Raw genomic sequence first — 27,247 nt, forward strand, 5'->3', positions numbered from 1 at the left:
AAAATCCTATGTTCCCAATTGCAAATTGTTTCCAGAATGCTTTTAGTTCCCAATTCATTTCTAGAAGGTGCTTAAACAGCCACATCAGACATATCTTGCAACCAAAGAACGAACCTATTATACCACTTTTACTATGTCCTCAGGATTTTATCTTTTATCAAAGTTGGATTCTAAGTCTTCTCAAGGCTTGAGATTTACAATAACAAAACCATCTTTGTCAGACTTGTGCATCCAAATAAAAGGGGCATCAAAGCCACATTTAAATATTACCTGTGCTTGGGACTGATTCTTAAGTCACTTAATGACTTGTCTTAGAATTCATTTGGCCCTTCTATTGATTTCCCTATAATATCTATGCATTGTCCTTACACATACTAGAATCAACTTCCTAACATCCCAAATTGAGATTTTGTTTAATCCTAACACAAGTAACGAGTCCTTTCCTACAACCTACTCTGTTGAATTAGCTTTTTTTTTTTTTTAAGGCTAGAAGGAACCTTAGATGGACATCATCTGCCCAAATCCAAGTTTATAATCAAAAATTTATTTTCTAAACAGCAATTAACAAATAATCCCTATCAAAAAGGATAGAATCATGGAATCATAAATGTTCCTTGGCTCTTCCTCTAACTTTCCCTATGATTATTGACAAAGCTTAGTACAAATTCTCAGAAATCCTAGATGGTATTCTTGGTTGGGGACAGCAGGTTATGGAGAAAATTCTGCAAAAAGCTGTGGGAGGCAGAATCCAAATAAAACAAAGTTATCCTAACATTGGACAAGGAAGGTCTTTTCCCTTTAACAAAGCAAGGGCCAAGGAGGGCAAGTTCCTATGTGCCAAGCATTGTGTTTTATCCTTGAAATAAAAATAAAAAGACAAAAAATGGTCAATGCAAAGTGCATACCAAATATAGACTAATGAAAGAATGGCTTCACAGAAGAAAGATCTAACCAGCAGAGCCATTTGAACAGACCTTGGGAAGGAAGTGTCATGGAATCTAGGCTAAGGATTCCAAGAGACAAAAAGGAATAAATTCCACAAAGGAAGGACATCTGTACAATAGAAAATGGAATTATCAGGAATTCTGAGCATGGGTAAAAGGAAAGATTACTTCAAGGATCCCTATTTGATGCAAAAATTTAGAAAGAGAAATCTAAGACTGAGATATCGATGATTTTGGTATCCTAAGAGGGGAAAGGAGGCTTGGTACAGATCACATAAACAAGCATCAGAGTTAGTATTTGAAGATAGTATTCTGGGCATTTCTGAAACTAACTGCAGAAATGTTGACTTGGTTGGCAAAAGGCATTTCTTGGGCCCAGTGCTCTGAGTACTACGCAGCCTCTCTCACAAATCGGGAACACTATCCCTCAATCCTCTTTCACCAGATTGGATTCTCTGAACTTCTCTATCAATCTGTAATTATTATTTTGCACTATATTATTTTCCATTATTTTCTCCTTTGACCAGGACTTTACCAGACTAAAAAGTCTTGATGTAAGTAGTTATGTGGCAAGCTCAGTTATCAGAATGGTAAATATAATCCCACTGCTAAATCTGATAGAGCAAATTTTCCAAAATGAAGCATAGCATGTTTTGTCACTTCCATTGGGAAAAATTCCCCCAAAAAAGGACTCCACTGCCAACTAACAAGTGTAAAGGAAAAGAAAATCTAAAAGGGACTTAGGGTTTTGGAAACTGTGGGTCAATAGTCCCAAGAGATCAATGATTTTGCATTTACTCACTGGCTACCCTTGTCTCCTCCTTTAGTTTAGTTTAGTTTAGACAAGAGTAATGTCTCCTTCTGCTTAGAATCTCTCCTACCCACAACGAATCTAGTGATTTTCCTGAAACACTGTTTTACACCTAAACACCTAGTGTAGTTTAAAAAAAAAAAAAAAAAAACCCTATTAAAAGGCTCTACTATGGAAAGCAGTTTAGCAGAAATTAGGTTTAAATCACCACCTCACTTCATATGTAACAGAAAACTTCAAAAGGGCATCTGACCTAAAGATAATGTCATGTAAAAACAAATCAGAAGAACTAACACCAAGAAATCTTAAAAGGATAAAAGTGACCATAAAATACAAAATGGACAATTTATAAAAGAAGTTTTTGCAATATATAAAATCAATGCAAACTTTAAGAGAAGCCATGAAAAAAAAACTTCACATAAAATGCCTCTGATAAAAGATCTGATATATATAAAATATAAAAGAAATTTGTTTTCAAAAGATACGACTTAAAAGGATCATTCAAAGTAAAGCAAATGAAAACAACTCTATAGTTTATCTTCACACTTATTAAAAAAGCAAAAATGCTAAATACTGAAAAAGTTGTTGAAAGCAAGCATCTCCAGGACTGCTGGTAGAACTGTGAAACAGTCCTACCAAGAGTATACGGGGTGTTCAGAGAGAACTAGCTAACACTTGATGGGAGGGCTTGACGAGCTCTGGGATCCACTTTCTCAAAACTCTCACCTATAATTCCAAGAAGCTGAAGAATGTGCAGCAGTCACTCTGCTAAAATCATCTTGGCAGATGGACTAAAGTTAAGGGTAACCAATAGGCTTCAAAACTGTCAATGTATTAAAGAGCAGACTGGGCAGATGAGAACAACTTGTTCCAACAGCCATGAAGGCACCTGAAGCAAGTGCTGTGGAGAGCCTTCAAGCTTGGTCAAGGCATTGAAGACACCACCATCATCCAATGCATCCAGGACCATCACCAGTGGTACTGACTTATGATGATTCAGAGAGGGAGGCTGACTTTGCACAATTCTGCCTCACTTTAATCTAGTTCACAGGCAATTCATCAACATTACTGGACCTCTTATAAAATGAAGAAAGAATAAATCTTTCCATTATGGAAAATAATTCTAACAGAAACATACTTCACTCTACATTTTGATCGAAATGTCATTACTGCATTATTGGACCTATATGCCAACAGTTAAAAAAAAAAGAAAAGAGGGAAAGGTCTCTCATCAACAAATAAATAAATATATACACACACACGCACACATACACACAGCACTTTTTGTGGTAACAAGAAATTAGAAATAAAATGGGTAAAGCCAAATTGTGACTATGAATACAATGGAATGTCATTGTGCCATTGGAAATGATAAATATTAGGATTTCAGAGAAACTTGCGACCACGTGAACTGGAGAAAAATTAACAGAACAGTTTATACAACAATCATAGAAATGTAAAGAAAGGCAATATTGAAAGACATCAGAACTTTAATCAATATAAGTGACCAATGTCAAAATGCCATCTCCTTTAGACAAGCAAATGATGGTCTGAAGGTACCATGCAGTGTAGTATGCATATGTTGCCAGATACGATCAATGTGTTGGTTTATTTTATGCAACTGCCTTTCTTTATTACAAGGGTTTCTTTTAAAGGGAGATAGAATGGTGATGTTTTTAAATCAATGAAAGATTTTTAAAAAAACTCCCCCCTTGCCTATTAAAAAATTTCTAAGTTCTTTAGTCAAGCATTCAAAACCTTCTATGATCTTATCAAAATCCATCTTTCCACTTTTCTTTCCCATTACTTTCCCCAAGAAACTTTCTCTTCAAGTTGATGGTTTCCTCTGCCTGTGCCTAAAAATATATTGATGTTTACTGTCCCATCTGGAATGCCCTTCCTCAGCTTCTAAGTCCTATCTTGCCTTTAAGGCATAACTCAAGTATTTCTCCACTTCTGTAAAGCGATGCTCTGATACCCTACCCACCTCTTACGAATTACTCCCATTTTTCTATGCTTTAGTATCTTTACCTCTTCTATGGCATTTACCTACTTTGTACTTTTTTTCTCAACCCATTCTAAATAAATAAATCACAAGTTTGTAGAGGGAGAGGATCATATTAGACACCTCAGTAAATCACTAACCATAGAAGAGTACGTGGAACATAATACAGGATGTCTCAAAAGTCTTAGAGCAACTTTAAGTCATGTAGAATTAAAATTTTAAATAGCACTAAGACTTCTGGGAACAACCCACATATACAACTCAATGATTTTTGCTGATGATTATTTCACTTCTTACATTAAAAAGTTATTGGAATAGTTAATTTTCTAATTCACTACAGTCTGATCCTTTAATACACTACTTTTCATGCTCATATGTAAGAAAATGGCGCTGAGGTACAAGAGTCCACAAAAAAAACAAGCAGCCTTTATTGCAGTATTACAAAACACTTTCCATTTTGGCAATATTTTACAACATTTTCAGCTTTCAGACTGTTCAAGGGCTGGGAAGAAGGTTGGAAATTAAAAGGGGAAATTTCAATGGACATTTCTAAAAGAAAAACTTGCCCCATCCCTCCCACCAAAATAAAAATCCAAATGTCACTTAATTCCACTACTGGAGAAGAGGCCACAAGGAAAGCAGCAGGCAGAACTCTGGCAACTTCACTATCGAACATGTCAGAGGCAAAGGAACAATCAAGACGGTCTTCAGTATGGTCGATTACGCTGATCATTTCTGTAGTCATTTCTAGAAATGAAAAATAAAACCAAATTCATATTGGTGAATTGATGAAAAGAGTCAGTGAAAATTACAGTTTCCACTAAAAAGAGGAAAAGAACCGTGTCTGAACCTCAAGAAATGCTAATCTCTTAGAAATTTGGCATTTGGTGGGGGGAGGGGGGAAGGGGAATATGGCACTCTTAATGGAATCATGGATAATAAATATTCAAATACAAGACCTTAGGTTTTATATAGACAGCTCCTACTACTAGAGAGTGCTGCCCTTCGAGTCAGGAAAACTGGCACTTCTTAGCTGTGTCATGTGACCAAAGAAAAGTCCCTGAACCTGCCAAAGTCTGAGATTGCGCATCTGTAAATAGAAATATCTGTAGTTCTGACCTTGAAGGATTAATGTAAGATTTAAATGGGATCAATTATGCAGTACTTAAAAGCATGATACAAATGTTATTGTTATATATTATTATTATGATTAAAAGATAATAGATTTATTAGGTCTGACTCTAAAAAGAAACAGGACCAAATGGTAGAAACTGAGAGGCAAATTCAGAAGATCAAACTTCTTAGTAATTAGGGCTAGTCTAAAGCAGAATAGAGGTTGCCATCTCTAATAGTCTAGATGACTACTTGTCAGAGCTGTTTTAGAGAAGATTCAGGTTAAGAGAAATGTAGAGGTCCCTTGCAACAACTGAGATTCTTTAAAAATGAGAAGCAAAAGATCTAGCAATCCTAGAATCTAGAAATAGTGATTCCAAGCTATATAACACATACTCACCTGCCTCCCATTTTGCCACCATAACCACCTCCTCGGTCTCCGCCATAACCACCACCTCGGTCTCCCCCATAGCCGCCGCCACTTCGGTCACCTCCATAGCCACCGCCACTTCGGTCTCCACCATAGCCACCACTTCTGTCACCTCCGTAGCCACCGCCACTTCGGTCACCTCCGTAACCACCGCCACCGCCGCCACTCCGGTCACCCCCATAGCCACCACTCCGATCACCCCCATAGCCACCACCGCCACTCCGGTCACCCCCGTAGCCGCCGCCACTTCGGTCTCCTCCATAGCCGCCGCCACTTCGGTCTCCTCCATAGCCACCACCGCCACTTCGGTCTCCTCCATAGCCACCGCCTCCTCGGTCTCCACCTCTGCCACCCCGGCCTCTATAGCCCCTCTCGCCACCATAGCCTCTCCCTCGGAAATCTAAAAAATAAAAATGCAAAGTGATGGGGTAAAGGAAAAGTCACAAAGCCTCCTTAAATCCTACTCAAAGGGCAAGCTACATAGTGAAAACTATTAAAGAAGTGACCTACCTCCTCCTGAAGGACGAGAGTCCTCTGGTCTGGGTTCATTACACTGATTACAGGAATTCCTTCGGGCAAAGTTCATGTTTCCACATGACCTCAAAGAGAAGGAAAGATGTGCTTTTAGACTGTTTCCAAGTGATGCCAGAGTCCCTGCCCACAAACAAGAGATACTTACGGATTAGGACAAACCCAGTCACCACTTTTCGGGTCACCTCCTCTACCTTGAAAGCCTCCACGCCCTCTGTATCCACCACGAGAACCTAAAAGAAGAGAACATAGCAAGGAAACTGACTTAACAGAGAAAAAATCAGTTCTCATACTATCCTTGCTGGTAGAATTGAACAAATATAGAGTAAATGGACAAATCTAGAATGAACTCTAGAATATGCATAGACTTTAGTATAAACTATAGATCACCAAGGATAGATTCAATACCATCCAAAATTTAACCAAACTTTAAAATTAACCCTAAGCATATATCCAAAGTATTGAAAATCTACAGGTAACTTGACTACCCCAATTTTCAATTTCAATTCTCAATATACATTTGACTACTATAGATAATGGACCAAATCTGGTCACTGTAAAGCTGAAGGCTGAAGAGGTATACAGAACCAATAGGAAGAACTGTTCCATACTGTGTGGAAAGAAACAAGTTGTATAGTCATAACTCCAGATAGTTCACAAGATGATGCTCCTTAACTATAACTATAACTATTAACTATAACTCCTTGACTTGCTAGTTTATCAGCTACTTCCTTACTTCCAAATGAGTTTTTAAAAACCTTCCTTGTGCCTTTCCAGACCACTTCCCATTTATTCCTCTAGCCAGCCACATTTAGGAAATGTCACATTGTTCACTTTTGTAACATTTTATATTCCCAAGGGCTAGGGTCCCAACTCCAGGGATAGGGATTGTAGGGGCTGCACAAACCCTAAATGCACAAAGAAGGCTAGCTAGAAAAAACTTTTTCTGATTCTAAACAGCCAATTCTAAGATGCTATAAACCCCACAGGGGGTGGGGGGCGAAGAAGATAAATCTCCAAACTTCTTCCTCATCTATCCTATACCCTCCATGCTAACCACCATTTAACACTAAAGAAAGAACATTAACCCAGACTCCTGCAATATGGTGAGAGGCCAAGGAAAAATTCCAAGTCAAATCTTTGGAAGAGACCTGGTAATAAATGAACTTACCTCGTCGCCCACCTCCACTTCCACCCCCTCTCAGGAACTCAGGTCTTCTAGTGGCAAAAGATACTTTGATGATATTGCCATGGAATTCTTTTCCTGGAAAAGAAAGAATAAAAGTTTCCAACAATGGTTGAAATCAAAGAAAAGGATGTATGTGTAATCACCCTCCATGAAATTGGTTCTAAAGGAACAAGGAGTATTAGTGAGGCTTTACAAAGAACAAATGCATCAGAGTCACAAGAGTCACAGCAGAAAAGCTTAAAGAGGTCCTTTTCCTACAACATGGCATTAGTGCTTTCTGGGAGTTAATATCTTATTCAATCTAATATTATAAAAATGCAGGGGTATTAAAGTACATAAGGATTCAGAACTCCCAGCTTCCAAGGATGGACCCTTGACATGGGAAGCCTCTGGATGAAGGCTCCTTTCATCTCCTACAAGAGCTCTTTCCACATTTTCCCCACTTATTAATGTCCTCCCCATTGCTTTTTATTTATTTTGTATTTGTTCTTTATTACCTCATTTCAGTAATGTGTTTTATTCCCATTCCCACCCCAAATAAAATATAACTTCCTGAAGGCAGGGGCAGTCTCATTTTGGTTTTTGTATTCCCAGTATCTAACACAGCATAAATGCTTAACAAAGATTTGGGATGATTTGAAAATTGGTAAGGTACATATAGCTAGTAGATAGGTCAATATGTACTTCCATCTTCAGCTATAAAGTGTACTTCTTTCAAAAACTAATATATGAGAAACTACAAGTTAATTCAAAGTATGCATACCATCAAACCAATCAATTGCAGCTTTAGCTGAAGGAGGGTCATCAAATGACACTGTTGCCTCTCCTTTTGGCTTGCCTGTATCCTTGTCTGTATATAGATTTATCATCGGTTTACCAGTCTTCTTATTTGTCTAGGAAAAAATTAAGTTGGCTTTCTTTAAATTCACGTTTAAATTAGGCAATAAGATGCTTAATAAAGATGTGAGTTTAGGAGTAGCTCAACATCAACACCCCAAGAGTGGAACATCAATTCACAAGTATTTAAATGAGTGCCTACCACCTACATGACACCATGCTAACAAATAAATAAATAAGCAAATAAAAGTCATAGTCTACAGGGAGCTTATTATCAAACTAAAGAGGTAAGATATACATAAATGAATTAAGGACTGAAAATAAAGCAAGAAATTGCAAGGCATAATCTGTAAATAAAATCCACAAATGATGTGCTAATTGTACAGAATAATCACTTAACATAAAGAAAGTTAAAGGGAAAAAGAATACACTTAGAATTGCTTCCTGAAAGGTAAGATAATCTAAATATACAAAGAGAGAGAAGAGAATTCATTTCAAACTGGGGAAAGGCAATGGCATAGCAGAGTTGACAGACTATAAAGAAGCTGGCCTAAACAAAGATACCAGACATTTTAAATATCAGAAACTATCAGATTATCTCCACAGAGAACTCACCTTAATAATTCCTATTTGCTTAAAGAAGTCCCCAACTTGATCAGTTGATACCCCTTCTCCAAGTCCTTGAACAAAGATCGTGTTGTTGTCTGAATTATCAGACTCTGAGTCTAGGAAGAGGGAAAAAATGTGAAGTTAAAACGATCTATTTCTTGATTTGATTACATAAGAGTGTTCTTGACCCTAGGCTGTCAAGAACGTAAGACCCATAGGGCACATTTATCAAATGTGAAAACTATAGCTAAAAAGACTTGCTGTATCCCTGGCAAGCTGAAACAGGATCTGAGGTCTTACACCTTTAACTGACACTAGGTAAGGTAAAACAGGGTGTACATATTATGGCAATCCAAAAAAAAAAAAAAAGGCAAAGCAATCTTGGGCTGCATTAAGAAAGGGGTTTTCCAAAAACAAGATGATGATGACAATTTGTCCCCCAAACCCTTCCCGGTTAGGTTGCATCTGGAGAATTTAGGAAGAGCATTGAAAACTTAGAACTGTCCAGAAGAAGGAAACCAAATTAATGAAGAATCTTGTCTTCATGCCCTACAGAGATCAGTTGAAAGAAATAGGGATGTTTTGCCAGGGTTAAGATTCAGGGGAACAGGATACCAGTCCTTAAATACATGAAGACTGTCATGTGAAAAAGGCATATACTGATCCTATTTAGTCCCAGGGATAAGAACCAAAAGCAGCAGCTGGAAGATGCAAAGAAGACTGATTCAAGAGGCTTTTTCTGACCTCAAGTCGAACAATGAGAGCTCTCCAGAAACAGAATAGGCTGTCTTGAGAAATAGCACTGCCATCAGTTTGAAAGCGTGATGACCACTTGTCAGGCAGATTATAGAAGGGATTTAGAGAAGATGAAAGATGAACTGGACTAAATGGTCACCAAAAAACCTTCTTACTCTAAAATTCTTTGACATGCTATTAATAAGTCATCATGAGCCAGATACAGACTTTTTGGTATTCAACTGTTTCTACATATGAAAGAAAGTAAGGATGACTATCAGTAAGTGCAACAAACTCACTGTATCAAAGACCTGGCCACCTCAGTCACTCCAACTTTAGGTATGGAAAGAACAAGTGTGTGGAAGGAGCCAAGAGATCTTAGACTTCATATCCTATTTCCTTGGAGTACAGCAATGAGTAATAAAATTAGTTCTAAGAAATACCTGACCATGCAGATTATTAAGGATATGGGAGGAGGAAGGGAGAGGGGAGAATCTTTAAGAAAGCCTAGGAAAATTTAGAAGTAGAACTGTTTAAAGAATGACATTTAATTGCTCCCCAATGCCCTTTCTAAAAGGAAATGCAAGCAGGAAACATTGGAAAGTGAGAAGACCTTTCAAGTAATAATAAAAGTATTTTATTTTGATCTCAAATATACAATGCAGAGTAATGAATTTAGAATCAAAGGCTCTGGGTTCAAGAACTGGCTTTTCCATTTGCTACCAGGCTTACCAGGGACAAGTTACTCCCAGCCTCAGTCAAATCCTCTATAAAATGAGGGGGCCTGAACTAGATCAGGGGTTCTTAGAACACAGAGGATTCATGAACTTGGAAAAAAAATTATATCCACTTTCACTAATCTTGACTGAAAATTTAACATTTCCACTAATATTCATTTATTTTAAAAAGCATTCTATAAAGGGTCCACAGTCTATAATCTGTACCAGGCTACCAAAGGGGTCTCTAACACTAAAAATAAAAGTTAAGAAGCCTGAACAAAATGAACTGAGGCCACTGCCAGCTCCAAATCTATAAGCATTATATTCAGCACCATTTTTAACCACTGGATTAATTTCAGTTTCAAAAACCTCCACAATAAGCAAGATGAATTCATATTGAAAATCATGGAATCAGTTTCCCTTTGATCAAAGACCTCTAATAGTCTACTACTTAGTCTCCCTGAAAGACTCAAAGTTATCATTCAAATTCTCAACATATATAGCAATGTTCCCAATTCATAGTGCTCCATTCACTGTTTAAGAATATAAGAATTCAAATGAGCAGATAAGGAAGTCAGATCCAGAGATTTAATCCATCAAACACTTGCATTACCCCATTCCTTTTTTCTGGGGTTCCTTCAGAAATTAAAGGGTTTTTTTGCTTTGTTTTATTTTTTTTATTATCAACTCCCACACTGGCATTCAAAAACAACCACCACTCAACTTCTTCAAAGAATGCAAGTTAAGGCATATATTCTTAATGTTAAAAGTTATTAGTTACAAACTGCTTACCAGCATCTGTTTTCGGTCCATAATCCCTGTGGCCTAAGAGAAAAGAAAACAAGTAATAGCTATTTAAGGAAATCCATTTGAAAGGTTTTCTTTCTAAGACAATAAAAACAAGAAAATCTCAACTGTATTTCTATAGCTTACAAAGTCAACCATAACATTTATAGAGTAAATATATTGGTTAAATGATATTTTTTTTAAAGTTTGATAACAAATCAAAATTGAGTATCAACAATTCCTTAAACTTGTCATAGACAGCATTTGCCACTTTGGCATTATGCTAGTACTGCTCATATTAAGTACAGGTTTTCAAATCAGGGAGCAGGAATGCCCTATTGATTTAAGACCACTGTGTCGATTACCTTTATAAAAGAGCATTTTGTCAAAACCTGGTGAAGGTCTCATTGGTCACCACAGACTCTTTCATGCAAATCCACAGAAGTAGAAACCCATTGGACTGTTAAAGAGATCAACTTTGGCTTTTTTTTTTTTTTAAAGCACACAACACACACCAGCCTCAACCAAGTAAGAACAGGCTCAGACTGCGTCTGAGGGATAGATAGTGGTGGCTTTTAGATTTATACAGCATTTCCACTGAAACATTTTGGGATACTCAGCACTTACCACCAAAATTTTTGAAGCCACCGCGGTCACCACCACTGCAGAGGAAAAATTGAAGAAATGATTTCTTCCTTAAGTCTCTAATGTGCTGAGCCCTGGGCTCAATCTACACCTAACTGATCACAAGTAGAGAGCTTACGGCCTAGGGGAATAGTAGCACCCCTAACTTTCCAGTAAGTTTCATTTCATAGGTTTCCAGGGATTGTTTCCAATTAAGTGTTCTCCTAGGGAAACTACTTCCAAGAGAATCACTCAACTGAAAGTAAATATCATATTATATATTCTAATCTAAAAACTCTCCCCAACCCAAGGCCAAAATGGATGCTACATAACCCCTGACTTAAAGTAGGGAGACATAACAGTAAAGAAAGCTTAACTAGGGCAAATATCCTATCCAACAGAAAAAAAAAAAAAATTTAACAGGAATAAAGGGTCTAGAATAATATTCAAATTCAAGCGTGGAATTTCAGCATCATAATGGGAGAGATGATGTTAAATGATTGGTATTACAAGGCAAGAAGGTGGAAAAGTACATGAATAGTGAGTTTCAGTATGAAAAGCTGTTACATTTTATTCATTCATTCTGAAATCTAGTGTAAAATATACAAGTGAATATATTAATGAGAATGAACTCTAAAGAAAAGAAGGGAGTTGAATTAGCTTCTCCATCCCCAGTATGACTCAATCAGATGCCTTATATAAATTACTAAATATATACTATCTCATTATGTCAAATGTTCTGCACATTGATCTTTAGAGCACATCACAGATGTAATAAAACACTCAACAAATCATAGCAGTTCACAATTTCAGGCATATAATTTTTTTCTCAATTTGGTAAATATCCAATACCTTCAAATATCCTTTCTGGTAATTATGGGCAAGAATTCAACAGTTTCCTACTTGAATCAAGAGGAAATGCACTTCAAATGCACTGATTCAAAACCCCTGCAATAGCATGATGGTGTTTTCAATTGCACTGAAGTAGAAATGTAAAGACTTGCCTTATGAAATGAAAAGGGGACAATACCCAAAGTTTTTGATGGAGGTATCTAATTTTCTATTAAGCAAAAGCCCTCAAGCAAATGATTTTCCTTTATTTGTCTTTTCTAGGAAAAAAAAAGTAGCCACTGTGAATGGTTTTCTTTTCAGTTATTCCTACTTTATAACTTCCTCGTACCTCTAAATAAAGGCAAAACTTTAAACTTGAAAATCTACTCAAATTTGGTTTCTGCAAGCCTAGAAATTAGGAAGCATTTAGGAAATTTTAAGCCTCTCATAGTCAGAGCTGATTTTTCTAAGTGCTATTTTGCAAGAAAATGTTCATCCACCCTCCTCCATCCCTTCCTTACATACCTAAATAACTATGCCAGCTTCTAGTCTTTTGCCTTATTTTGTTTAGCCAAACATGAGTAAAGGGGTTTTTCTTGAGCCTAAATCTCTGAAAATCTTATCAATAGCAAATATCTAGCAACTCTCTTGTTTATTGTAGTAACATTCTTTTCACTGATATGGAACGTTCATTTGCACAAGTTTGTTTTTATATGCCCAACATAATTCCAAAGAGTAAAAAAGAGCTAAGAAGTACATCCAATCTCTATTCCTAATGAAGAGACAAAGAGTAGAATTATTCAATAGGGAACTGAGGGTGAAATTATTTTTTCCATGAATGGATTAATAACTAAGTTTTATCTCACTTATAAATGCAAAAAGGTACTTTTACTCTACTACTATTTTAATCAATAGGGTATCAAAGAGTTGATGCAGCTAAAGAAAAAAGAAACAATTCGGTGTAGGATAGTGCTATATAATTGCTGGTTTCAAATTCCACTGCTTTCTAGGAATTTAACACTAAACTAGCCTAAGAAAAACATGCCTATCGAAGAGAATGGTTGTATAAGAGAAAATCAAATGTGAATACATTTGTGATCTCCCATTAACTCTCTAAGTGATCTTTTATGTAATTCTTTAAACTGTTATTCAAATAGTTGAAAATTTCAATATTATGGCTACCAACAAGATGTGAAACATTTTTCCTAGTCCCATACAGTAAGCACATCCCATCGTGAAACATGATATGCTCACTCTTGGTTTCCTTTGAACTTCTGCAATGAGGGTAAATATTAATTTATAACACACTAGACTGGACTAACAACTCTGGGTACATTCTAAAAAAAGAATATTCTGAATTAAGAATGAAAAAGCTATTAAATTATAAAAACAACCTCCAAAGTTTCTCAACTTTATGGCTTCATCATCTGTTCAAGAGACAAATCTGGGTCTGTTTTATTGAATTTGAAAACAACTAGGTCACCAAGATTTTCTTCAAGTCCACCATAGTATAATAGTAAAACTACTTTCCCCCCCTGACAGATTTGGATGAAGAGCAATGCTTTCACTCCCTTCCTTCATTGTGGGAGAGAAGGAATGAATAAAACAGGGCTTAGGCCTACATTAAACGATTAGTCCCACTGTCATTCAGGAAAGCTAAGGTTCTTGGGTAGGTTTTCTACAAAGATGTAAATACTATTCAAGGCTCAAACTTGCCGAGAAACAAAACTAGTTCAAGAACTTGTCTAGTGTTCTGAAGAAATTCAATATATTGTTAAAATAGAAACCAAAATATGGATTTCAACAATTTATTGGTGTTGGGGGGGAGGGGGGGAAACCAATAATTATACCAAACTTAAGTGATACACTAGATTTAATAGTTTTCAACAGTAGCTATTATTTTCCCTCTTCCTTGGAAGCTTTGGTCATGTATGGCAAAAGCTTCCTGAATTCAGCAATGTTTTCTGACCACATCTGGCAAGTCAAAGAGTTAAGAACACATACACCTTTTTCAAGGAAGCTATTGTTCAAACACACTTACTAGAGAAAGAAGACACTCTAAAAGAGAGAACTTCTAGGTTTGATTCATACAATCCTAAAACCATCACATCACTACTGATAACATTCAACTATTAGACAATAAAGAACAAATCACATATCTAAAACAATCTGCAACAAATTAACAATCTAAAATTCCATCAGAATAGTAAAGTTCAGAATAAGAAAAAAAATTAAGCCTATTCTAGTGCTAAACTACAAAAAAGAATAAAATTTCTATTTCAGTTTGATAATGCTAGTTATTCTGACCACTAAAAATATCAACTTGATTATCCTTCAGAGTTAACAATTTGTTTTTGTGGCAAATTTCATGATTTGCAGCTGACAAATTTTCAAATGAAAGGATGTCTCCCACAATCCTCTTTGCTGAAATCTGAAAAACTGAAAACCTTCCTCTAGCTTGAATTTTTCCTTTTCTTAACTAGGTGGTCCTAAAAGTAGATTTGTGATTGTCTTCTCTTCTGATCTTCCCCCACTCCTTTTAAAGTTTTAATATAAAACCCAAGCAGTGCTACACAATCTTCAAGCAGCCAAGAAAGGTGAGATTTTCAACCCTACTATTTTTAAGTGAAATGATTCAAAACACATAGAAATGTCATTTTGAACCAAGGGAAAATGTTGAGGGATCATATTTTTCTTCTTCTTCACGAGCAAATAAATCTAAGAAATTTCTTTTAAGACTGGATCATTAATGCAAAAGTTTTAACCCAAATAAAAACTCTGAACAATGGTCAGGATTTTCCATGGACAGTTTCTGCCCACAATCAAGATAGTTTCACTGCTAATGTCAAATCATTTGATTCAAAATGGTCCTGAGATATTGCCTATCTACAACTGCACTGAATAACCAAAGGATGTTGTAGACTCTATGAAGGTCTTGAGAAATAGGACTGATATTCATCTGAGTTGCTTTACTAGTAGGTCTTAGGTAAAATCCAAAGGAGTTTACCCTTCAAGCTTCTTCCCAAAGGTGCGAACCTGTTCCAAAGACACCCTGAAAATTCCACCACTCTCACAAAATCTTATATAGAGTATAACAGATTCTTGCAGATAAGGACAAAATTACAACTTCCTTATGACGAATAGTAAACCTATGATGCAATGCCTAGAGAGCTGTGAATGAAGACTATTCACTATTATTACACTATTCCAAAGCAACCAATTATGGAAGTTAAACTTACTAACATTAAAGTATAATGTGATGCCTATCATAGGTTTTGCTCTGTGTTTTGTTGGGACTGATAAAAGACAAGTAGGGAAAGTTCACAAATTGCCCTGTATTGTTCACTTCACTCCTGTCCTGTTGATGGCATGATGACAACAGTGTCTTCTTCGATAATAAAAGAAAACACGATGTATTTAATCCACTAACTATATACAGTAAACTGATTGTCTTAAGGTTTAATCAAGATCCTCACAAAGTCTGAGGCTTGCAGAAGTCTCTCAAGTTTTGATAAAGTTGTATTTAGTTTGTGCCCAAAATATCAAAAGCATTATACAATGAACAGAAAAACAGCATGCTGACAAATCCAAAACAGGAGGTTCAAATGCCGGTTTTACTTGAAGAGAAAAGTAATAAGTATAACTGGTTTGTTTTCAAATTCAGTTCTAGGGATCCAAAAGCAAGACCTAAGCAGCAAAGAAGTGAATTGAAACTGATTTGTTATTAAGTGACAGTTTGTGGACCACAGCCAGTTCCATTTTTTGACCAATACAGATCTTTTTAGCCACAAAACTGCAACTTACAAATCTTCTCTAATGAGAAAAAAACTTCAACTACCCTTTGAGCTTGGTCTTAAATGGCTAAAATCCTAAATGTACATGTACGTTTTAAAATAATATTTAAATTAAGCCAATTATTAACATTTTAAAAAAAATAAATCTTAAAGTTTGAGGAGCCTAGCAAAAGCCAAAAAAATCTACATCACAGCTTTCTTAAGTAAATAAATGTTTTAGAGTTCTAGACAGATGATATATTTGCTCATAGTTTTATGATACTGCATTCAATTATTCAAAAGGAAAAAATGGATAAAGTTATATAGACTGCTGTATTAAACTACTGGAATTAGCTTTTGTTCTAATAGAAAACAGGTACTGCCCCTCACCTAAGATCTAATTTGTCCTGGTTTTTGCTGTATACATCCCCTTCCCAAGGGTACTCGAGGTTATAGGAGAACTTCTCTATCCTCCAATTTTGAGTTAACTTACCTTTTTTTGTTTGTTTTATTTGCAAAAGGCTTGCATTTGCCAGAGTTATTTTTTTAAACGTCTTAGATTCTAGCTCTGGCAGAAAAAACGAAATGGCCTGACAACCATAGAGGTGGATTTTTATTCATCTCTATTTGATAAACATTTTGTGGACTAATATCATGCTAACTAACATGGCCTAATCTAAGTAATTTATCGGACATCTTGGGTTTGAAAAGCATCTTAATATAAGAGTCCTTGCATTCTCTTCCACCCCCTTCTAGGAATATAATTCCAAATCCCATAACTCTTCAAAATTCCAATACTTGATTAGATCCTAAAATCAAATTAGCTAAGTAACAATCAAAAAAGAATTATAGAATTTGGATGCAAACACTTACCTTGATCCTGTCATAGGACCTCTTCCATCCTTGTCATATCCCCCACGCCCTCTACCTCCTCCCTGTGACCCGCCATATCCTCTATTATCTTCTCCATACCTACTCATGTCACGACGGTCATCTGCAAGAAAGCACAAAAAAAATCACATTTCTGATAAATGCTCTTGTTAAAATCAAATGATTTTTTAAAAGGTTTTTTGAGGCACTTTTCTGCAAGTCAATACAAGTCTTCTTAAAAGACAATAGCATCACTATATTTGTCACAGTCAGACTTCATAAACTCAATAGCTAACATTTCCAGTGTTTTAAGAATTAAGTACCTTCCTTATAACAATTCTGTGAGGCCACTTCTCTCAGTAGCAGCAAAATATGACAGAAAGAACAATGAATTTTTTAAAAACTCAGTGGAATCAAATTCTTAACATTGGCTATGTGGCTTAAGGCAAGTCACACTTCACCTAAACCTCAATTTACCCATTTCTAAAATGGGAAAGGATAACTACATGCTTAACAACTGAAGGTTGCTAAAAAGGAAACACTTTGTAAACTGTAAAATACTTATAATATTAGAACAAACAAGAATTTTATAGATATCCCTTATGTAATGAACAATGAGAAGGATCAAAGAAGTCATAGGTACACAATCATCAGCAATGGAGGAGGCTGCTCCAGTACTCAAACATAGGTCTTCTGATTTTTTCCATTAAACTATACTGTCTCTACAATTCACTAACTTCAAACAGGAAATCACTGGTTTTTCTTTGAATCTATCCTCCAAGATTTAATACTGTTTATGGTAAATCATCCCCATCAATCCAATGATTCTGATGCATTAGATAGAATTATTATATTATAACCCTAAAGAGTTTTCCCTTTAAAGTCTCTATTTAGTTTACCTAAACAATCTAAATGAAAGTCAAAGTAAAAGACACCAACATCCTAGATAATTGCTCAAGAGTCACAGCCCTCACTAAGTATGCTCAGGAAATAGAATTGTTCACTCAAAAAAAAAAAAGTAATCAGTGGGCAAGATGGATCAATTATTTATCAAAGAAGACTGATAAATGTATAAGAAAATGCTAATGAGATCATAGTATCCCCAAATAAAAGCCTTTAGAACAGGAAATCCACAAACAAGGAAGGAGTATGTAAATAGATTTTGGAGGTCCATGAGCTTGGAAGAGTAAAGAAAAATACAACTTTATTTTTATTAACTTTTAACTGAAATATAGCATTTCTTCAATTATTTAAAAACATTATTATGACAAGAGATCTATAAATTTCACCAGACTACCATCAGTGTCCATGATACACCCACACACAAAAGACTTAAGAAGCCCTGCCTTAGAAGGACGCAGTCAAAATTAAAACAAGGATGCCAAGATAATCAAAGGTCATTTAGCCAATAATTCAGGGGTCCCAATACTCAAGAGGTGTACATGCAAGATAGAAAAAATTAATTTAAAAGGCACGTAGGCCACTAAAGAAAGCTAAGAAGTTTCAAGACCACTCAACATTTTTGTACAGAGCTAAAATCTTGGTTGACTCATTTAAACAAATCCACTACCATAAACCAATGGTCATTCTGTAGCTATTTTAAAAATGAGGCTGCAAAAACAAACTAGAACTCTATAGTCAGTGTGGCTTACCTTGTGTATGGTGGCTGTAACTTTCCCTTTGTGAATGATAGGACTGCTGATTTTGATTATATGAGTCTTGCTGCTGATCATAATTTGACTGCTCGTCATATGAACCTTGGTGTTGGTCATAGCCTGACTGTTGGTCATATGAATCTTGTTGACCATAGTCTGACTGGTCATATGAAGGCGCTCTTCCACCTTGGCTAAACAGGAATCAAGAACTTAGGAGAGTTCTCAGGAGGATTATTTTAAACAGAGAGATGGCCTATTCTGAAAAAGAAGGGCTAAATGGCTAGATCTCAACTGTATCAATTCATCAATCAACAAGTATTTATTAAGCATCTCCTTTGTGCCCAGCACTGTGCTGGGTGCTGGTGATACAGGTGCAATGAATGTTATAACCCTTACTCACTAGGAGCTTACACTCTTAACTGTATCTGGCCATGCTTTTCACTCTTCTTCCTAAAATTAAAACCTTTAATTTACAAGGAAATTTTGCACCAATGTATTTGGAAAGTCAAAGAAATGCCAAATCTTGAAGCAATACCAAATCATGGAAAGTATCTCACCTTCAAACACTAACGGATCCAGAAATGGCTTCCTGTTATTATCTTCTTGAATAAGTTAATTATAAAGTATAATTTTATTTTAAAACAAGCATACTAGAATAAATACATCAGAATGAGTGCTGCCTTTTCAAAGTAGTTACCTTGGGGGAGGGCTATATACATTTATTCCAAAAATGCTGCCACTGCTCAAGTATTTTTGGAACTTCTCTTTTGAAATTGCCTTTAGAGCCTGTACCATAGAGTTTTAGCCATCTTCAATGATGGGAAATCTTCATCCTTTGAGGAAGGATTTGGTTTTCAGAAATAGCTAAGAGCCATCTGTAACCAAGTCACTACTACTTAGGATCAAAAAGCAGGGTATACCCAAAAAGATGACATTGGTGTTTTTCCCCTGTGGGCTCTAAACTAGTTCTGAAGTCAATTCTAAAAGGGAAGTTCCCAAAACATTTTGAGTAAATCACACTATCACTGGCTTAGATATACATAATCCCTCAGAATGCTTGGATAATATTCCCTTGGATGCTTAAATTTGGGGGGGGAGGGGAGAGAGAAGAGAGGAGGGATGTATGGTACATGTCTGCACATGTTTTAATTCTCATTTAGGGAGGCCATAGATTATTCAATATCAAATAAGGTGAATTCTACTGACAAGTGACAGTGTTTGTGTCAAGAATGGTACATGGACGAACTTTCCATGTAATAGGTTAGCTGCTCTTCAAAGCAAATTCTGCTCAAACAGCCCACTGCAAATATGCTGTCATAGTCCCTCCCACAAGCAGCACCACTGTTTTCTCTTCTAGTTCAAGAGAATAAAAGGGATCAGACCTTAAGTCCCTCTCTTTCAAAGAGCTGTCAAGTTACTTTCTCTTTTGTTTACAATTCACTGCCTATCATACTTCAGAAAGTGCATCCTCATACAAAATGTTCCATACGCTCCATACTTTACACTCCACTTTCATGAACTTCTGCCAACAGGGGCTCGAAGTAACACTACTGTTTCCCTGTTCCCTGTTGTAGTTAACAATAATGCCTTACACATTTATACAGGTTTTCATGCAGTCATACGGAAAATATTTATGGGATTTATAATTAGGGTCTTCTGCTACACCACCTTATATATGGTGTTATTTAGTTGCATTAGTAATTTGTAATTTATAAGGACTTTTCTTTATTCATATTTGCTATAATAAAAAGCCCTTCAAAACAAAGAGCTTTTGAGAAGGCTTTAAACCTGTTAATAAAATTCTATCCCTCATCTAAATAATAATTTAAAACATTTTTTAAGACACCTTACATTTGTGGATAAGTTTTCACTTAAATCTATGAGTCTCCATGTACAGAATTTTCTTTCAAAATTTTCAACTATGCTAGTGTCAGTTACAAGGGAAGCATGAGCTAACTTCTTGAAAATTTCAATGAAGTCACAAAGAAACAAATAGTGCAAATCAGAAGTCAACTCAAACATGATAGAAATGATACCATATAACTGCACTGTTTTTCCATTCATAAAACATCAAATTGTTATTAAAGAACTTCTCTGGAAGACATGTCTACCTGAGGTTTCAAGAGAGTTTTGTGATGATAGATTCATATTTTAATACCTACAGTATTAACCATCTCCAAATGTCCAACACTGGCCCAGTGCTTTGGCTTTATTTCCTTACCCTCCCGATGAGTCCGTGTTTTGCTGTCCCTGGTTATTATAAGATTGCTGGCCATATGAGCTCTGCTTTTGATTTTCATAACCACCGTAGGACTGTGAATAACCTAAAGATCGGATGGGTATACCATTTAGTAAGTATTCTGATTTTAAAATGTCTAAAATAGCAAATTTAACAAACCAGCCCAACCTGATTGACTCTGTCCATAACTTGAGTAGCCGCCATAGTTCTGTCCATAAGAGGAATCAGCCGTTTGCCCATAGCCAGAATAACCCTGAAATTTAGGTATATGCTCATTTCATTGCCTACTGAAAACAAAGTAAATGTTTAAATGGATCATGACTTGAACTTCAACCTACTTGTGGTGCTTGTCCATAGCTTTGGTTGCTTTGATTGCCATAGGAATAGCTGTAAAAGAAACATTTGGATTTTAACAAAAGACTGCCCAAACTAAATTTTACAGCTTCTACCATTACATAAGGAACCCTGAATATTTTATCTCAAATATTCTCAAAGATATTTAATTTTATGTCATGTCTTATATCAGAACCTTCTAATATAACGTAATAGAATCATTGTAGGAGGCCTAGACTCAAATCCTACATCAGATGGGTGAGTCACTGACTCTCTGAGCATTGCTTTTCCTCATCTCTAAGTGGGGAACAATGATACTTACCCCACATTCCTACAAGGATTGGGTAGAGAGCACTACCCAAAGATGAGTTACTAGGTATATCCAGAATGTGAAAACTGAAAGGAATTTTCAAGGTTATCTTATCCAAACCCTTCATTTTGCAGAGAAGGAAATGTGATTTGCACTAGGTTTGATGATGAGTTAGTGATAAATCCAAGACTAACAAGGCGGCCTCTCAGTTTTGTTTCTTTTCTGTTCCCCAAGGTGCTAGTGAACTTCGGTACACTGAAACCTGATGACCAGTAACTATTCTGAGTCAATAAAATCATCAATGCCATCACCCTAACTTCAATATGCCTGATATCATATACTTTACATGCACGATTTCATTCTCTCCTTAATGGAACCTTCCCCCAGGCTCACTCTGAGCCAGACACTGTATAGTGTATAGTGTATAGACTAAAGTATAGACTAAAGACTTGGTTTCGCTTTGTAAAATCTTTCAGGAGCCAAATGTAGCATCAGCTACACCAGAAAATATCGCAGGCAGAAAAAGGTACATGCCAAATACTAACAATGATGTCATAAGGTTCAGGAAGCATAAGGCTAATTCTTCACATTAACAAGTTCATCTAATTCACTATCATGCTTGACAAGTTCCTTTCTTCACAACATTTTGACACACCTAGGCAATGTAACTAGAAATTCCCATGACAGGCAAAGGATACAGCTTTAAAGAAGCATTCAACTGTATATCATATTTGACTGTGCAACACTGTATCTCAAATCCGTCTTAATTTTCCACTAACACCAAGCAACACTATTCCCCCAAACCCTTCTCATATATATGTTCATGTATACTGAATATATTCTGAAATCCAAAGTTAAAAAGCAGATAAAAAAGCTATTCTCTAGAAACCATCTTTTCCTTTTATTTTAAGTTATACCAATTGCCCTGCGGTTCATCAAATACTTGAATTGCTATTCCACATACCTGTATGCACTGAATTGCAACCCGTTTTCTAATACCAGAACTAGAATGACAGAGATTTTACTGGTAAACAAGAAAAGCAGATTCTACATGCTCCTTCACAAAAGAGCAATATGACAATCAGTTTCAATTAGGTCCTTCATTGTGCTGAGCATAGTGCTCTTCATATTCTGGCATTATTAAGAACTCACCCAAAGTGGTCATGGGTGTAAATTGTGCTGCTTTAAGAAAAGACAATACTCCCTGGGTATATTACCTCCACAGAGATCTCAGAATCTTATGGGTAAGCCTACAGAAAATCAGTTATTAAAACACTGCAAAATCAGAACTAAGCTGCTTGCTTTGGGGGCAATTTCTTAAAGCAAATAATTCAAATGCTACTTGAGATATTTTCTTCTATTTTCACGTAAGGAATTCCCTGTATTCCTGTCAACTTCAGTCCATTTTCTTATTCTGCCAGATCTCTTGTTTACAAAGACTCACTTCTCCCCCTTGTGAATATTTACAGCTAATTTTTAACCTCCCCTAAGACATCCAGAAATCAACTCTCAAGTATAGAATCCCATCTGAATTCACCTGTTTCAATTCCACTCAATATATTAAAAGTGTACTTTACCTTTGCTGATCGCCCCCAGACTGACCGTAACTTCCAGAATCTAAAACACAAAGAAAGAATGTTAAAACCTTTTAGGGAAGGCACGATTCATTCAAAGACAAACTTTAGTCCCTCTACGCAAGAGTTGACAGAAGTTACAAACCAAGAATTAGAAGAAGCTAAACATAAAGAGCTATATAAATAACTTTTTGCTTTTTTCCTCATTCATTTCAATAATATAAGCCCTCTTATTCCACATGGTCACACAGTGGGTTAGGTGAAAACATGTAGATTCATGTGACACATGTGAACATGTATGGACATACCTGTACAAAATCATTACCATTAAAACAATTTTATTCTGATAAATATATCAATAAAAGGAGAAGGCACTAGCCTGGAAGATATTCCACTGCATAGGGGTACTATTTCTTTTAAACAACATGAAGTGTCCAATTCCAAAATACGAATTTTCTTGTATATTTTACCATGTATCTCCCTGATATGCTGTCCACCTTGAACTCTCAAGTAATCCTGAAGTAGTACATAATTTTCATTGTGATTGTCAGCTACAACAGAAGCTTCTTTATGAGTTTAGTTGAAATAAGAGTTGGGGGGAGGGGGGAAATAAAACATGGCTAACAATTGTTCAAGTGTTCCTGAAGAACAGATAAGGGCAAACATGTCCTACTCTAGGTTAACTTCCTAAAGAAAGGAATTATTCCTCACCACCTCACACACACATACAAATTCCTACACATCTTTCAAGATAGTAAAATTAGGGGAAGAGAGGAAAGGTATGAATAAATATATCATAAAAGAAAGAAATGCATCATGAGGAAACACCTCTAAATCTGGACTTATATTCTTGATCTGACTTCAAACAATAACACAAATTTTTCAATTCATTACTCCTAAATCTTTATTGTTTCCATAGTCCAAAGTTATACAAAGTAGCACAAGCTCTCAGTTTCTCATGTGACATACTTCTATCACAATATGTAACTCAATATGTTTAAATTCTATATTGGAATTACAAAACTAGCTCTGGCCAGATTAGTTGATATTTATCCCCCAAAATCAATTTAATTTAATAACATGCTTTTTCTTCACTTTAATTCATTCTAGATTTAGTGAGGAAATGGCATCAGTTATGCCTGCCATTTTCTAAAGTAAGCTATCTGTATATGGTACATGACATTGCTTATATAATACCCTCACAATGAAAAAATAGTGCATTAATTCATATATTGGGAGGAAATCCTGAACGAGAAGCAGTTATGTGCTACTTCTCAAAAAAAAAAAAAAAAAAAAAAAAAAAAAGGAGGCGAGAAAAATGGATTAAACAATCATAATTACTACCACTTTAAAATTAATTTGTTGACCAAAATTTTGTAAAACAAAAAAAAGTTGCCAGTTATGCATATTCTAAAACGGTTTATTTAGTGCACGGGGCACTCAGGTTACTTTTAATACACATTATTATCATTTTTAAGTGCTCGATACAAAAACAGTATAGACAACAATGCCAATTTGCATTTGAGGCAGCTAAATGGCCTAGTAGAATCCAAGTCAGAAGACCTGAGCCCCAATCCCTTTCATCCAGTAACCCTGGTAAATTCATTTAGCCTCCCTCCACCTCAGTTTCCCTGCAAAATGGGGGGGAGAGGAGGGAGAAGATAATAGCACCTACTTATATATTGTAAACCTTAAACATTAGCTAGTATAATTATTTGTATGAGACAAATTTAAAGGGTGATTTTTTTCATCCACGCTTTGAGAGGGTGGATATATTATAATAGTCTCATTTTACGGATAATAAAACTAGGTCAAAGAGAGGTTAAGTTAAAATGATTTTTCCAGTGTCACCAGCTACTTTTTATTGGCAAAACTAGAACTCAAACTCAGATTGCAAGTCTGGTGCTATTTCCACAACAAACATGCAACCCTGTTCTTCAATTAGTTCTGAGTGTAAAAAGAAGCAGGAAAAAAAAAAAGCATTATGTAGCATACAATTGACTTCCAAACATTTAATGGTTTGGACATTTTTTAATACTACAGAATAAACCAGATTTTCTGGATTACATCTACAAAGACATTGAATCTCACAAGAAGTAAGCCCCTGAAATTGTGTTTGTTCAATCACCTATTTGAGTCAGCTCAAACTGCACACACCAATAAATCAGTTACGATTACACTAAACAAGTGTAATTTTCAGACTTTGTAAACTACACATCCTTAAAACACACCAGACTTTACTCAATTGGTGAAGAAATCTCATTTTTAGCCAAATAGCCTGAGTTTACATTCTGCTTTAAAATCTGCTAAGCACTCTCCAAATATTCCATTTGATCCTCACAACAAGCCTGGGAAATGTGATACTTCCCATTTCACAGAGGAAACTGAGGCAGGCAAAGAAGTGATATGACAACACCACACAAAGCTAGGGCCTACAAGTTTGCCACCAACCAAAATGTTGGGCAGATCACAATCTTGATGGATATAATGTGGCCATAAGCATTTCCCAAACTCGGCTCAGTCAAAAATATCATGTCATTCGAACCAGAAGAGCCAAAGGAAGGGAAACTCATCATCCGACTTCCAGTCCTCAGCACATGAGAGCAAAAGACAAGATTCATCGACTAACTAAGGAGACTACATGTGTCCTCTTTACCATTTTTATTTTTTTCTATTCATTCATTCATTTCTGCCTATACCATCAGCAGGATAGTAAGTCATTCCGAGTTTTTCCCCCCCAACCTTTTAATTACTAACAGGTACCGCCCTTTGAGGGAAAAAAAATTTAGCAGACTTTGGCCACCAGGCAACATTTCCAACCACATGGTTCCATTTCACTGAAATGTTTGCCCGCTCAACTTAGCACCTGGGCAGGGAGGGAAAGCAGGGGGCGGGCAGGTGACCCACGACAGCAGCCCAGCCTCCCCTCTTTTTTTCCCCAGGATACAAAGACAGGGCATTCTGACTTGGCCTTCCACCAGATTGCCTTTCTTTCAGTTCCTTAAGGTCAGTAATAGGTTTTTGCCCTCGCAGGGCTTAACTCGGTGTCTCCCAACATAGTAGGTGCTTCACAAAGGTGTCCCCGTGGACTCTTTCTTTAGGTTCAGTGAGGGCAGGGACCGGCACGTCATTTCCAAACTGTTTATTTACCGATGCATCTTTAAGTCTTGGCGGGGAGGGGGGCTGTCTCTTGCCCTTTCTCACATGCCCGTTTGTGAGCACAGGTTGTGGGCGCTTCCTAAAGCTTCAGTGATTGATGGATCATTCCCCCCAACCTGGAGCACTCGGGGCTTTTCAGGCTTAGCACAGCGCCCGGCACAGGGAGCGCTTCTTAACGAGGACGGAGTGTTTTCTTTCTCTCCTCTGCTCTTCCTTTCCCTGGAGGGGAGCTCGGAGTGCCAGGCCATGCACGCACACCCCGCGGGGGCACATCAATAATAGAAAAGTGTCGCTTTCAGCAGCAGGTAAACAGCAGGTGGGGGCGGGGAAGGGGGCAAGGACACCAAGACCCCCAAAGCTAGGGGGGTTCGAGAGATTGGGAAGACACGGGGCTTTTATGGGGTAACTTTCTTTGAAGAGGCCAAGTACATAAACGAGAGGCGGGAAGCGAGAAGGGGAAACTGAGGCCCGGGGCTTCGCTCGAAGCCTCGAGGAGCCGGGGGGAGGGGAGGAGGAGGGAGGACCCCGACGCTCCGATCGCGGCTGCCCCCCCCCCCACCTGAACCCTGATGGTGTAGCGAAGGCCATCACCCTCCACCTGGCTACTCAGAGGGGCCCGTCCCCCTGACTCGGAGCCCGAGGCCGGAGGCCCGGCCTGCCGCGGGCCCAGAGCGTTGGGGACCGTCCGTCCCCCTCAGCGCAACATGGCGGCGGCCGGTCCCTCCCCCCCTCCGCCTCAGCCTCCGCCTCCGCCTCAGCCGGCCTGTCGGAGGGCCGGCGCGGGGCCAGCCTCGGCAGGACCGGCCCCCACACGCCGCCGCCGCGGCCGCCGCTCGCCGCAGGGCGCACCTACCCGACATGACTAACGGCCGCGGCGCGGAGCCCCCACAGCCCGCCGAGGACAACGAGGAAGAGGAAGAGAGCCAGGCGGCGCGGCGGCCAGAGCCAGACTGAGGGCGGCGCGGCGGGCCGAGCCCGACTGCGGGGCTCCGGCGGCCAATCAGGGCGCGGCGGCGCGTACCACTCCGGCCCGGCCAGAGGGGGCACGCGCTGGCCAAACCCAGCCTCGGGAGCGGAGCACCCAAGCAGCAGGGTATGCCTTCCCCTCCTTGGACCCTACCACTATGGAGAGGGAACTGAGAAGCGGGACGTACCAAGGCTGCCTTCCCG

General features: G+C 37.5%; 1 protein-coding gene across 1 annotated transcript; it reads right to left on the reverse strand.

Annotated features, from left to right (window-relative positions):
- Positions 1 to 4,164: 4,164 nt before the first annotated feature.
- On the reverse strand, positions 4,165 to 27,066 carry TAF15 (TATA-box binding protein associated factor 15). Its single transcript, XM_003769980.4, has 16 exons — positions 26,931 to 27,066; positions 22,922 to 22,961; positions 21,040 to 21,088; positions 20,870 to 20,954; positions 20,684 to 20,786; positions 18,460 to 18,653; positions 16,811 to 16,931; positions 11,337 to 11,371; positions 10,716 to 10,748; positions 8,476 to 8,585; positions 7,787 to 7,916; positions 7,006 to 7,098; positions 5,983 to 6,067; positions 5,814 to 5,902; positions 5,274 to 5,703; positions 4,165 to 4,507 (listed from the first exon to the last, which is right to left on the reverse strand). The coding sequence occupies exons 1-16, from the start codon at positions 26,935 to 26,937 to the stop codon at positions 4,468 to 4,470; spliced, it is 1,644 nt and encodes a 547-aa protein (XP_003770028.1). The 5' UTR covers positions 26,938 to 27,066; the 3' UTR covers positions 4,165 to 4,467.
- Between the last annotated feature and the right edge of the window lie 181 nt (positions 27,067 to 27,247).

Source organism: Sarcophilus harrisii, chromosome 4 (genome assembly GCF_902635505.1).
Source record: "Sarcophilus harrisii chromosome 4, mSarHar1.11, whole genome shotgun sequence".
Taxonomy (NCBI): domain Eukaryota; kingdom Metazoa; phylum Chordata; class Mammalia; order Dasyuromorphia; family Dasyuridae; genus Sarcophilus; species Sarcophilus harrisii.

Excerpts from the sequence above, each read along its gene's own strand:
- TAF15 (XM_003769980.4), bottom strand. Across the intron at positions 11,372-16,810 it reads GGTCCTATGACAGGATCAAG|TGGTGGTGACCGCGGTGGCT; the intron begins GTAAGTGTTTGC and ends TTTCCTCTGCAG. Across the intron at positions 7,099-7,786 it reads TGCAATTGATTGGTTTGATG|GAAAAGAATTCCATGGCAAT; the intron begins GTATGCATACTT and ends TTTCTTTTCCAG.